Here is a 14,310-nt window from a genome sequence, read left to right as displayed (position 1 = left end):
TGAAAGCAATACTGGTATGAGTAATTTGTTAACATAATCTATTCCTGGGTAAAAACAACCTGCATAAACTGTTTGTACACCTTTAGATAGAAAAATGAAAACAGTCTCTCACAAACAACTGTCCCTGCATGTAGACACTGAGTCTGAGTGACCAGTCAATACAGGATAACAACTAGTTACTAACCAATAAAAGTAATTGGCAAGAAAGCTCCTGACCAATTGGAGTCCCACACTGTCTCTAGAACTCTATAAAAAGGAGTTATTCAATAAAGAATAGCCTTTTTCCACACGAAGAAAATGGAGTCCCATGTGATATATTCCCATAAGAGGATTGTGTGGGGTGCTCTGTGTTTTGGACAAGGCACTTCTAGCCAAGCACATGGTCTGGAGTCTGTTTCAGGCCACTTGGTGCCATCTGCACCCTCAGAGCACAAGAGCTGCTAACGACATTAATGATTGTGACAACAGCAAATGAACCAGGGACTTGACGCTAAAAGGAGCAGACCTCTGAACACAAAAAAGAGTTGCAGCACTCTTTGCTTCTGCTGATATTCCAAGTGTCACCTTCACGAGTCCTAGTGCATCCCTCTGACTTAATTATTCATCTCTGTCGACCCTGGATAATGTGTCTGGAGGAAATGTGAATAGCTGGGGACAGCTGGGGACCACGGTCTCAGCACAAGCCTGGATAAGGAAAGGAGCCATAAATTCCCATTTTCCACAGCAGCAGCAGCTCTCAGAGCTACCTGTATATTTTCAATTCTCCCTTTTCTGTGCATCAAGATCTGCAGCCATTACAGTCAGGGGAAATCAATGTCACTGACCTAATAGGTAGAAAGCAAAAGGTTGTTTTGCTTATTCAGCTACAAATAAGCTGGATGCTAGCAGGTCAGCTCCAGTTTGGGACTTCTGTCATGTACAACACAAATTAAACTCATGTTTGGAAGAAACTTCAGTGGTAGCTGCCCAGAAGTATGCTCAGCCTGATGGAGAAGTAGAAGGGGGGAGGGAATGGAGCCAAATTCCCTCCAACAGCCTGAGTTACTGCAGGTAAGCTTTGTTGATGGAGCAAATTCACTGCTTCAGCTCCAAAACTTGCTAAAAGAGTAGCAAAGGGTGACAGGAGGTGCTGGATGGTTTGTGCTGCCACCACAGCAACAGACCACAGGCAGAATGATATCCATAGTCTTTGTAACCATGAGGAGGAATCTTAATTAAACACTGGTGGGCCAAATGAAAATTAACTTTTCACAGTGGGTGGGTGTGAGAAGGCCCCTCCTAATTCACCTCTAGAGTGACAGTGTCCTGTCCTCAGGTCCTGCTGGGAACAGTGCAGGGGCACCTTGTGAATGTGTGGTGGGAGAAACTGCACCACGTCCACCCCAGGGATGTGCAGCAGTGTGGGGAGTAACTCTGGTTTGGTTTACTGTGTTCCTCCTTTGGAGACAAGTGTTTGTTGTGGGTCTTTTTTGTTTTGGAATGCAGAAAACAAGGCTTTAACTTTGTGATATAAAAAGGGCAAGGACGAAGAAACACGAAACATGCACTGAATGCAATTCTCTGGCTTTGCCATTTCAGGGCATTAATATTTTACGTCTGTGTGTGCATTTATGCAGATCTTCCTACTCAGGGAGTTTACTCCACAGTCCTGGCCTGCTCACTGAGAGCGTGGTTTTCTCCCAGATGCCTTTGCCCTCATGTCATTGCACTGCAGCGTTGAAGGCTCTGAGCAGCCTTTTAGGTTCCTTGTGTCGAGCCTCATTTGAACATCGATGTAAAACCAAGCACTGTGACTGCAAACTGGACATGGCACTGCCTGGGGAGCCAGCAGGACGCATGGAGAGCAGTCAGGGTATGTCTGTGCTGTGACACAGGCTAAGAGAAGGGTTACAGTGCTCTGCACCAGCTGAGCATCCTCTGTCTGTCCTCAGCATTGCAGTCAGGCTGAGGGGTGATGAGCCAAGCAACACTCATTCCTTGGCTACCTGGAGAGATGCAGCATTTCTCCTGGATGCTGTATAGGACATCTTAATTAGCATCTCCAACAAGTTCACAGTTATTCCTAAATGATGGACAGCACTGGCCAATTTCTGATGTGAACTTTCAAGCAAAGAAAGATGTTTGACTGGGGCTGCAAACTTGGCAAAAAAAAAAAAAGTAAAAATCTCTTTCTCCATATCCTCCTTATCCCTCACATTGCTCATTTGTGTGCCCATCACATCCAGGCATTGATTATCTTGTGCAGCCTGCTCCTCTGGCTGGCTGGGGAGAGGGGAGCAGCAGCTCTGTGCAGGGAAGGCATTCAGGAGCTTTGCAATTTGGCACAAAGGCATTTTACTCCCAAGAGGGAAATGACACAAGGCAGGAAGAGAATAACTGGAGTGATCAAAGTAGTTCAATTTGATAATGCTGGATTGAAATTCTGCTTGGTGACCTCGCAAGGAGACAAGGAAACAGAAGATCATTTGAGACCTTCCCTTGCCAGGATCCCAGAGCCTTGACATCTCTGCTGAAAGCAGAGGAGGCTGCAGGCAGAGCTGGGCAGAAAGGATGGAGCCCCTCAGGACAATCCTTAGGTTTTCCCTCCTGACTCAGGGGCCCTGTCAGAGCAGCCTCTGCACTGAACAGTTCTGGGGAGAGATTTCCCCGTTGATAAATTCACATTTTGCTGGTGAGAGACTGATGTCCTTCAGAAGGGGATTCTGGGACCCCACCAGAGCACGAGGGGCTTTGTTGGCATTGAGTTAATTCTCTAGAATGGGAATGAACAAACACTTTGAAGGCAATCTGCCTTGTCAAGGAGCACTACAACAGACTGCAAGAACACCAAGGAGCAGCCCTAGGAAGGTTGAATAGCCAAGTAGCCAATTTGAAAGCAGTGTGAAGCCACACCCGGGCAAGGGAGGAGGAGTCTGTATCAGGGAAGGGCCGGCACCTGGGGAGGGGTGGGAGCAATACCCTGGTGCTCAATAAGTGTGGGCATTTTTATGCTGGAACCCACACGAGGGAGGTTTTTCTGTGTCTTCCTCCAAAAAGTGGGGATTATATCTCTCTGAGCTATCAGGACTGCTGGGATATGAGCTGTAGCCAACATCCAGGATTGCAAATGTAGGTATTTAGTACTGAAGTTTTGTTTTTCAGCTTGAGGGGGTTTTGTGCCCTTGTATTTGAGTTGCACAGTCCAATTTTATGGCTTCTTTTTGTTTTTTTCTTTTCCCCCTCCTTTCTCCATTAGTGCACAAACTCCAATCATGGACAGCTGGAACACTGCAGGTCTAAACACTGAGATGGCAGCAGACTGTGAGTAGCTGTGAAAACCTTTTCATTTTGTGTTTTGTGACTTGTTAGGTGCTTATCATCTCTGTGGGACTGATGGTTGGGTTTAAGAATGACTGACTGCAGGGAATTTTGCTCAAAACCTAACTTTTGCTATTAGCTTTGTGAATTGAAACTCTGTGCATTGAAACTCATATCTTTTGCTGATTTTGGAGTGAGTGGGATCAGTATTAAATGTAGGACCCAAGTTCTTCATCAGAACCTCTGTTGTACTGGGGTTTGTGAGTCTTGATTGAATTTCTTGGTCTGCTTTGCTTTGTTTTCTTGTTGGGAATCTCGTGTGCAGATGTCTCTGAACAAGCATTTAACATTTGGACAGTTGCAGCCTCCAGCTCCTCCTGTCCCCAGGAGATGCTGGGAGCTCAGTTGTGGCTGTGCTGCAGCTGGCTGGAAGGTCACATTTGCTTTGCTCTTTTCAGATGAGATAACTATGGCATGAAAGCAGCAAAAATGAATTTGCATATTTACACTGTGTCTAAGGGAGGCTGTGCTGGCTCTTCTGTGATTTTTTTCTTTCTTTTTCAGTCTCTTTGCTGTGTGTGGGTCATTTTTAAAAGAAGAGTCTAGAAAAGCCCATCCTGAGTCTAGCTGCTAACATTGCTAGGTGATGATATAAAAATGTATAAAAAGCCAGTAGAAGGCCACAAAACTGCAGCTTCCACTGGAAGAGTGAGCAAGGACACCTCTTAATTTCAAGTTTGCTGTTATAGCAGGGAATTTGTTAATGAAATGTTCAGATAATCCTATCAGTTGCCTCATGCCTCAAAGAAAAGCCAAAGCTGGTGCAGTTTATTCACTTAAACCCAAGACCTGTTCCCAAGGTGCTTCACTTCTGTTTATTTGGAATGAGGAATTTCTCCATTTGCTATAGGTTTCATAGTCTGGTATGGCTGGGGAGTTGTTTATGCTTTTGAACAGCAAAAAGGGATTTAAGAGCTTGTGTTTGGGTGTTGTTTGGTGTTATATAATTATAATAATTACACCTTGCACTTGTCCTTGGGAATCCCTTGCTGCTGGATGCACTATTTGCAGTGATGCTTTGGGACAGGAGGGTCTGGCTGTTGGGCTTGGCCCTTTCCCTCCCTGTGGAGCACAACCAGGGATGTGTTCCCAGTGTAACCCCCCCTTGTCCTCAGAGCTCCAGGCAAGTGGGGCTGGGTACCAGCTCTGAGCTGCAATCCAACATAAATGTCCCATCAATTATGTGCACCACTCTAGAGGTTTTCATGTTGGGTCTCCAGCTCTGCAGGATGCTTAAAGGAATTACTTCACTTCCCTTGCTCTAAATCAGCTCTGCCTTAGAATTCAATTTGGTGGCTGACTTTGCCTCTTAATTTTTGTTAAATTCCCCTTCACCTTGCAGCAGTTTTCAGATCTCCATTTATTGCCTTGTTCATTTTGAGCCTTTGTGGGGCAGGCAGCAGCTTTCTGCCCACTCTGGGCAGTTTGTGCCTACTCTTGGCTGCAGCTCATTTTCTTTCCTTCTGGGGTTTGTAGTCCCAGCTGTCTACATAAAATACCTATTTTTTTCTATTTTTCTATATTTTCTCCTCTTCCTCTACCTTCCAGGAGGCCTCAAGCCATAAGTGAGCACTCTCTAATGTCTCTAATCTACTGCATGGTGAGCTCATGGTCTACACTGATTTGTGATATTCAGGCAATGTGAACTTAGAAGGGAGCAGTGGTATATTCTATAGGAAGTATCAGCCCACTATGGAGATATTTTAAAGCCTTCTCTAAGTACATGTGGGGTACCCATAAAACCTTGTGATTTCTCCTGCAGGTAATAGTGTAATAATAATGAAATATGAGGTAATGGAGCACTCAGACCTGAACCTGACCAGGCTTAGAGTGCCTGATGATGAGTGTTTAAAACATAATTTTCTGTCTCCTTTTGGCCAGTGAAGCAGCTGGGGGAGTTTTGCCATCATCAGTCCCAGGGGTCAGTGATAGGCTGTGGCTTTCTTTCTGGTAAAACACTGATTTGCCCCTCTCCATTTTCAAGCTGCCACCCCTTCCTCTGATGTTTGACCACTTGTTTGAATTCAAAATGGTTTCAAGACAGGACAGTCTGTTCTTCCCGGGAGCTGACCCTGCCTGTTTGTCCTGCTGCATCCTCAAACAGCAGGGAGGGACTGGCAGCTCTGCAGAGCAAATCCCAGGCTCCAAATCCCCAGGACCTCTCCAGCTTGCTGAGATCTCCCTTTCAGCTGCTCCAGTACCTGTGTTCCTTGTGTTGCTGTTGGTGTTTACAAGCAGAGCTGCTGCTCCCACACGAGAGCATTAGCTCAGGCTGTGCTGCTGTGTCAGCCTGACATCTGGGCTGCCTTGTCAGAGCTGCCTTGGATATTTCCAGACAAAGCAATGTGCCCACAGGGTGTTCTCGGGCTCCCATGGGGATTTTTTTTTTTTCCATGGAAGATTGCCTATGAAATGAGTGGCATCTGGAGATGATAGCAAGTCCCTGCAGCGTGTCTTGGAGGTGAACTGCATCTCCCTTGTGCTAGTCTGTGCTAATTTTATGGAGCATCCTGCTCACAGGGATCATGTGGCATCTTTGGCTGCTCCAGTGCATCTCTCAGTGTGGGACAGATGCACTGAAAAACGCTCCAGTGGAATGTGCTCTGAGCATTGCACAGGTCCTTTGAGGGCTTGTCCTGCTCCCTTGCACTCTGGGTTGGTGTGCAGGAACAGCATTTATTGCCTGTAAGGCCAAAGGAGGTAACCAATAAAGAGTAAATTAGGAACAGATGTGCATTTCAGTGGCAGTTCTTCCTCTTTTCCTTTCTATACAAATGAATCCACACTACGCTCCCCACCTGTGAGCCCTGACAAATTCTGCAGTCAGGTAGGAAATCTGTTTCCTCGTGTTTGGACAGAATAACAGCTTCTGTTTTCTCCTCCACTAACACAACTGAACCATCCCAACCCAAATACTTCCAGCAGAATGATGTAGTGTCAGAAGAGACTCAAAACCTGAGCTGTGGCTCTCCTTTGACAGTCTGTGCATGCCAAGTAATTTGTTCAATTCAAAGGGTGTGATCTCTATGCAAAGCCTAAAACTTCCTGCCTGAATGCACAGAATGCCTGAAGCTGGAGCTTGGCATTCTTCATTCAGCATTTTTCTAGAAAAAAGAATTACCAGAGGGTAATTAAACACCATATTTCTGGATTATCTTTAATTAGCACAGCAGTAAGGCACAGTACCTCCAGAGTTTTCCTTTGCTGTTCACTGGTTATGTCACAACCAATCTCTAATAGTTTTCAGATGGAGCAATTATCTCCTGTTCTAGTGATCCTCTGCTCCTAGTGCCTTGCCAATTAGATACAGCCTTTAGCCATGCTCACTAATTTTGTATGAAGTGAGCCTTAACTCAGAAATATTGGTTTTGATTTCCTACTAAAGATCATTGTCTACCAGACATGTCTCCAAGAAAACAATAATTGTAATCTTTAATAATTCTCTTAGTCTTTGGGAATCTGAAATCCTGGTGCAAACTGAATTTGAGTTCAGCTGATTTCCCTTCTCTTTGATTCCAGATTAATTTTGGATTTATGCCCACTTAAACACAAAGTATCTGTAACTGTGGCTGAGCTTGGAGCCTCAGGCAAATCTTCAGAAAAAGATTGTTGTCCTTTCTGACCCTTGTCCTTTGCTCATGGGGTGTTTTTATAAAATGCAGATGGAGACTCTATGATCTTCAGCTACATGAAATGAGTCTTGTTGACCATGAATTTACTCAAACTTTGAGCAAGCTCGGGAGCACTGAGTGTTTTTCCCTGGTCCCTCTGAGGAGGAGGGTGATGCTGCATTTTCTGGGAGTGCAGTGAGGCAGAGGCAGCAGCTGAGCAGCTGTGCTGTGATTTTTACTTACCATCGTTGTTTCTGCAATCGAACCAAAGCTGTTGATGAAAATGTTGCAGCTGACGTTCACTGGAGGGCCTGCATGACAAACACAGATTGAACAGCAGCTCAGAGCTTGTGGAACAAAGGATTTCCAGTCTGGAGTTAAAACCTGCTGTGGGAATGGGGTGAGCAGGGGAGGAAGGCCTGGGTGACCCAGTCTGGGTCCTGATGCCCATTTGACACCAGGCAGGGCTCGGGCTCTGCCTCTGTTCTCCTCTTTGTCAGTGTTTACAGATCTCTGCTCAGATAAACAGGAATAGATCAGAGCCAGCCAGGACAGTTTCTAGGTGTCTTGACCTGGCTATATGAGCGGTAATTTCACCTTGGATGTGATAGCAAAGTATCCCAGAAAGGAGCTGAGAGATAATTGACTTTTATTTAGAGCTGTACTTATGAAATAGTCACTGTTCCTGAGCTAGGATGATGTGCTCCCCTCAAAGCCAGTGCAGCAGCGTGAGCTGTAGGGATCAGGCTGGCAAAGCAGAAGGAAATACCCCACATGATGATGATGGTGGTGGTGTTGGGTTGGCACTGCCTGCTTGACCCTCTGCACCCTCCAACAGCAGGGAGGGACTGGCTGCTCAGCAGGGTAAATCCCAGGTTACAAATCCCAAAGACCTTTCCAGTGTCCTTTTCAGCTGTTCCAGTACCTGTTTCTTGTGTTGCTGTTGGTGTTCCCAAGCAGAACTGCCCATAAACCCCAAACCCCAGGTGGTGATCCTGATCCAGGGCTCACAGCTGGGTAGGAGAATTCAGGGCTGTGCCAGCAGGAATTCTCTGGCTGTCCTGTTTGGGAAGAGGTAATCCTGGTCTCTGGGCCATGCCTCTCCTGGGCTGGATTTGCTCTCAGACCAAAGCTGTGCTTACCCTGCATGTACTGGAGAATTTAAGGGGTCACCAAAGGAGGGTTAAGGGATGGCAAGATTGTGGTTTGAGGTCATGGGGGTCAGTCTGTTTGTGTGGTACTGATGCCCAAAGGAGTGACTGGAAGTGTTTCATAACATTGCCTGGAAAATCTGAGGTGGAAATGCTGCACTTACACAGAGGGAGATGCCAAGAGCTGCAGTTCAACACAAAGCAAAATGCTGGGGAATGTTTTGGAGCCAGGGCATACCTGGCGCCTGGCAAACCTGTGGCTTGGATGATTCACACATAATGATACCTCACACATAATGAGATGGGTTTTTGTAGGGGGTTGAAGCAAAAGGGGCCTCTGCTCTGGGGGGCTGCCAAAGGCTGCTGTGGGCACTGCCCAGGATGGGGTGGGGAAAGGCAGGGAGCAGAGGCACAGCCCCAGGGACCAAGGTCCCCTTTTACCCCGGAGTTAATCCCATGTCATCCCTGTGACAGATGCTTCTGGGCAGATAAGATCTGTGGCAGCACAGAGTGTGGATTTTCAGATTATTTCCCCATTTTTTATGGAATCAGGGATGGTGGCTGCATTTCAAACACTGCCTGGTGGCTCAGCCTGCTGGGGGAGTGATGTTCCTGTTAAGGTCACATCTGCAGTCTGGCAGTTGCTGCAGCATGAAATACTGGGGGGAGGAATGGCTTTAACGAGAGCCTGGTGCCTCTAATCACTGCAAACTTCCTCCTGTGTGGAAATTAATGGATTTTCCTGATTGCTGAGGAACATTTGGAGCTTTGTTTTCTCATCTTCATTTCTTTCCTCCTCTCCTGCCTTGGCCTCCTCTGAAAGTTTGTGCCTGTTCCCTGCAGTGATGCTCTCTGCTGGGGTTTTCTTGGTGTGAGTCCCAGGCAATGTGAGCAGGCTGTGCCCAGCCAGCCCCCAGACAAGCTCTGCCAGCTCAGCAGCATCTCACACTGCTCAGTCTGTGCAGCTTTCTCCAGGCTGTTAAACACTGGCATGGCTTGAGCTATCAGACACAAAAATTAAATCTTTTTTCCCCCCTGCCTTCACCAACTCCTCTTATCCAGAAGTTTATCCATATGCTGAAAGCACACAATTATTAGGCTTTAGTACTTGTTTCATCCCTTCTGTTGAGTTCAGGGCAATGTTTTTCTGCTCTGGACTCATTCACAAACCACATAAAAGGTCCTTGAGCAGGTGATTCCCCTCCCACAGGGCACAGTACAAGGAGAACGCTGAGCTGATCCTCTGGATGAGTGCACATGCTCCTGACTCTGACAGGTCTGGGATTTTTTGGTCCCCCTGCTCCTGATCCAGTGCTGACATGAAGCTGAGGGTGGGGTGGGTGCACGTGAAGGCTTTTTGGGGCAGCCCAGCTCTTGTTAAGGCACTGAGCTCTTCTCAGGATGTCCAAGGTGAGCCATGAGCTCCCTGCAGGATTTGGTGATTTTGGGGATCTTTTAGCTTGTGAGAGGCTCTAGAAAATTCCCTGCCTGCCACTGAAATATTCCTCCTCTCTGCAGGGATGCAGCTGTGGAGGAATGGAGTTTTCCAGCAGCAGGGATGAGGGCACAGCCTGGGTGAGAGGTCCCTGCCAGGTTCCTCTCTGTCCCTGCTGGAGCTCCTGACTCCATCCTCCACCTGAAAACCCAAATACTGCTTATTTGTTCTCGGAATGTGAATCCACAGCTAAGCCCAGACTTTACAGCATTTACAGAAAAGCTGCAATCTTCTTTTTGTTAATCTTCCCCTCCCCAAAAATCAATCTGATATGGATCTTCAGCATTATTTTCATTTAGATCTAAGCAATTAAAATGTCCTTATGAGTTACTGCAGTTAATTTAAATGATGTGCTTTGAGAGCTACAACCCCAAGCTCTGTAAAACACCTCCTATGCCTCCCATATAAATTGGAGCCTGATTTACGTGTGGGAGGCTAAGCCAGCAAAACTGCCCTGAGGGGAAGGTGTAGTTCATTGAAATAAAACTGAAATTAAATTATCTCAAATAAAAATGCAATACAGCTGCCTTCAGCAGGAAGTGAATGTATACATTTCATTAAATATTAAAGTTTAATTTGTGTGTGTGCATAATTTAGAGGTAGGCAGGTTTACAGGGTGGTATTTTAGCTCCTTGTCATTTGGATAAGAGCAGCAGTGTCCTCTGCTGCCTGGTTGGTTACTGGGACACGGGGTTCCCATCTTTCTTTGGGTTTAAAAGCCCAGCACAGAGTTTATTGTTCCAAGCTGGGTGCCAGGTGCTGTCACCAGTGATTAATGGGTCCTGGGAATCCTGTCAGCCCTGCCAGTGGCTCCAGGGAGAGGGAACTGGTTGCAGGAAACAAAAGAAGTGAATAAAATGAGCTTTGGAGATGGGCACTGGCTGAGAGGAGCAGGTTCTGCTTTATCTCTGGGTGTGATGTAGGGCCAAAGACCCCCTGTGAAAGTGAGCTCAGTTAAAAAGGAAAACAAAAAATCATAGAATAGTTTGAATTGGAAGAGCCCTTAAAGCCCCTCCAGCTCCATCCCCTCTGTCATGTGCAGGGACATCTCCATTAGACCAGGTTGAAAAAGCCATGCAGAAACCCCACACTTGCTAGAAGAGGTGTTTTGAGGAGAAAAGAGGTTTTGTTGCCTGTGCCAGGGCTTGATTAATCAGTGCTGCTTGGCTGCCATGGAATATGGGGCAGGCTGGAAATCTGGATGGGAAGCACAGAGCAGTGCTGGGCTGAGGAGCCCCTTTAATGTGGGGACAGGGTTTGGGCTGCCCTGGCATCTTGTGGGGTTTCTCTGGAGCTGATGGGAGAGGCTGCAGTGGCTCCAAGGGGGGAGCATTGCCTGCCATTGGTGGGTGCTGTGGGCAGTGACTCCAGGGGAAAGCAAAGTTGGGCATTTTCTCTTTACCTCTGAAGAAGTTCAGCTCCCTGCCAGTCACTGCTTGGTTTGACAGGATCCTTGATCTCTGTATTGAGATTGATGCTTTGAGATTCCCTGATCCAAGCAGGGATTGGGGGGCCCTAAATTTACAGTATGTAAATTCTTACAAGGTTGTTTCCACTCTGAGCAGACATTTGTTGATGTCTTTCCAGAAATCTACAGGGATCCATGTACCAAATAGCCTTATAATACATACTTGGTAAGAACATAAATATTCATATTTCATACAGCATTAGGAAGATATTAATGAGGATTGGATGCAGTTTTCAGTCCCAAAATGAGAAAAAGCTGGGGTTTTTTGCATACCTTTAAAATTTGGTCTGATCCTGGCATCATATCCTGAAGTTCTCCCCATCAGCTTGTCCAAGAAGTCAGAAGGAGACATGGGTTTGGGGGCAGATCGAGCTGCTGCTTCAGCTTCCTTGGAGGCTGCCAGGCTGTGCAAGTAGAAATAAAGAGGAGGTTTCAGCGTGTATCCCATGCTGGGGAGGGCTTGGGGTCCAGAAACAGAGCAGTCAGCATCTTATTCCTGCTGAGGCAGGACGGGTACCCATGTGAATTCCTAATGAGGCTGGTCTCAGCTAATTTGTTTGCCCAGCCCAAACATCTCCAAATACAGAATCCCAGCTGCCACCAAAGTAGAAGAGAGATGATGAGCAGTGAAAATCCTTTTGTGAGTTTAGGTACAGCTCCTTGGTGTGCCACTAAATTACAAATGTGAACTCTGGCGCTGAGCTCCACAGGTAAAATACACTCTGAGATTAGCCTTGGGCAGCAATTACTGCTTAATTACAGGGCAAATAGCAGGGAGCATATGCAGTACTCTGGCAGTATGATTTTCCAAAAGGCAAGTAGGATCAGAGAAATCTGGAGTTTGAGGTTTAAATGAGCATCACGTGATGGCACAGCTCATGCAGAGCCTGTGGGGCTGGATGGGAGAGGGATGGTTCTGCTAATCAGCCCAGCCTCTGCCACTGGTACCTGCAATGCAGGGTCTGAGTTCAACACAGAACTGGAGTGTCTGGAGTGTGATCCTGACTTTTTTCTCATGTTGGGTTGAAGATGAAAGGAAATGAAATCTTTCTGGGACCTGTGTGGACTCTGGGGCAGATAAATTTGTGATTTCACTCTTTCTGTAAAAGACAAATACCAATGGTTGGTAATTTGCCTTCTGACTCCATGGGAGTCTGCAGGATCTGCAGGGTGATGATCTGGGCTTAGGAAATCTGTTGTTGCAATCTATAAAGGAGCAAGTAACCCTTGGTATTAGCTGCTCATTCTCACCTTTGCAGGAGGGTTTGACTTCCTAGACAGGAACAGACACCATTCAGTACCTTCCCTCTGGTTTTATGGGTTCTACTTGAACACCAGTCTGTTCCCAGGCTGCAAGTGTTCAGTAATACTGCCTAGATGATGCAAAAAAATCCCACAAATCATCTATGCAATTTGGGTAGGATGAACCTGTGTGTTCAGGTACCTGGACAAAGCCTGCAGGCAGCATTGCAATGCAAATGTACGGTGAGCCAAAGAAGCTGCTCGGGAGGCATTGAGTGCTTCACACTCTGCAAAACTGATTTCTTTTAAGTATAAAGGCTGTGGGAACGGTGAGGAGCCCCTGACAGAGCAGCTGGGAGGTCTAAGGGAGTTTACAACAGGCACAAGGTGTTTGGCTACACATGTCCTCACAAGTGACACCAGGGTCCTCACCTTGGGAAGTTTCTAGTGCTAAGTACTGACACAAGATCTCTTGGGAAGAATTTGGGACTGAAACTATGCATGGTATTAATTTGATCCTGCCCCTAAAAATGGGCTCCTCCAATGCAAGTTTGAGCTGAAATCCAAAGAGAGATGTTATCTTGACAAAGCCTTGATAAGGGCATTTGAACCATTTGATTCCTCAGAACTTTAAAAACTCAGATGGGATTCTACAGTGTTTGGGTGCCTAATTTCAAAATCAGGAATCTGGTAACTGCATTGCACTGAGTTTCTTTTCTGGTGTCAGCAGCAATGATTTTCCAAGCCTTGGTTTTCAGTCCTGCAAACTCACAACTGCAGTCTGGCTCCTTTTGCAAGTTGCAACAGAGTTCTCTGATTGCTGGGTTTTTAACTGTTAAAAACATTTTAATTTGCAGTGAAGAAGGGAGATTAATTCCAGATCACTTCCAGTGAGAGCCTAAAACTGGGATTTTATTCATTCCTTTGTGTATTCCCAATCCACTCCCCCACTGGAGCATTTCTGCTGCACTTCTTTCTCTCTGGCAAGGTGTGCATCTTGCTCCAACCACGTCTCCTTTCTTGTCTTGTCCCCATCTCTGCCCCAAGGAAATACTGCAAAGCAGAACCAATGCGTTTCAGGGGTAAATGGGGTTGTGGAATGGGTGATGGTTTTTAATTTAATTTGTTTTTAGAAGGAAAGCAACAGGGTGCAATTGATTTGCAAACGCAGAAGAAAGCTGGGAGTGGGAGGACAATCAATACTGGGCTTGACTGCTGCATTCCAATGGAGTGTCTGCATGGCAATGAGTCCAGAGAAAAGATTTCAATTAAGCAGCAAATGACTTGGTAACCAAAGACTTCTGCCACTTCAGCAAGATGCCAGACAGTGCAATACACTGATTCCTTCTCATTAACTGTAGACTGGATGAAGTATATGGAAATGGAAAATCTGTGTGGGAGGGGAGAGGCAATACAAACCTAATAAGCATCTAATAATCTTTAAGTGGAAAAGGATAATTAGAAACTGCAATTCCCCTGGCATTTGTTTTAAAAAATGAGGTGGAGAAAAGAAAAGAAATCAGTGCTCATCTTTCCCCTAAATTCAGTGTGAAAGCCTCTACTCAATATATTCACCCCACTTCCAGTGAGTGAATCTGTATTTCTTGGGTGCCATTTTCTGATTCTTTCTGCATCAAAGCTGCAAATAAATTAATTTCATGGGCTCTCTTCCCACATGGAAATAAGTATTTGGATAGCTGAAGCTCAGGAAGTTTTGGGATAGGACCACCCTCTCACAGCCCCACTGGTTCCTGCAGCTTCATGCCCATCCCTGTGGCCTGTCCCTGGGAGCACCTCTGGGGATGTGCTGAAACTCTCACACAAAGCTTCAGTGGCTTGATGCATGTTTAAAATCTGTCTGGCTGCTGTGTGGCTGTGCCTGGGAATGGTGAGTTCTGAGTTCCCCCAGTTTGTTTGGTTACTAGATGCTTTCCTAAAATGAGATTCCCCCTGGATTTACAAGAAAGCAGTGCATAGGGAGCAGCC

At 46.2% G+C, this 14,310-nt stretch overlaps 1 protein-coding gene across 2 annotated transcripts in view; it reads right to left on the bottom strand.

Moving 5' to 3' along the window:
- GLRA1 (glycine receptor alpha 1) overlaps positions 1–14,310 on the bottom strand; it is a 44,887-nt gene that overhangs the window by 18,995 nt on the left and 11,582 nt on the right. For both annotated transcript variants that reach the window (XM_014264780.3, XM_005483685.4), the window contains exons 2-3: positions 11,356–11,486; positions 7,212–7,279 (exon numbers count right to left, since the gene is read on the bottom strand). In XM_014264780.3, the coding sequence (XP_014120255.1) occupies positions 7,212–7,279; positions 11,356–11,486 (199 nt within the window). The remainder of the gene's footprint in view (positions 1–7,211; positions 7,280–11,355; positions 11,487–14,310) is intronic.

This window comes from Zonotrichia albicollis, chromosome 15 (assembly GCF_047830755.1).
Source record: "Zonotrichia albicollis isolate bZonAlb1 chromosome 15, bZonAlb1.hap1, whole genome shotgun sequence".
NCBI lineage: Eukaryota > Metazoa > Chordata > Aves > Passeriformes > Passerellidae > Zonotrichia > Zonotrichia albicollis.
The sequence above is the reverse complement of the archived record's forward strand: the minus strand, read 5'-3'. Positions and strand labels throughout refer to the sequence as shown.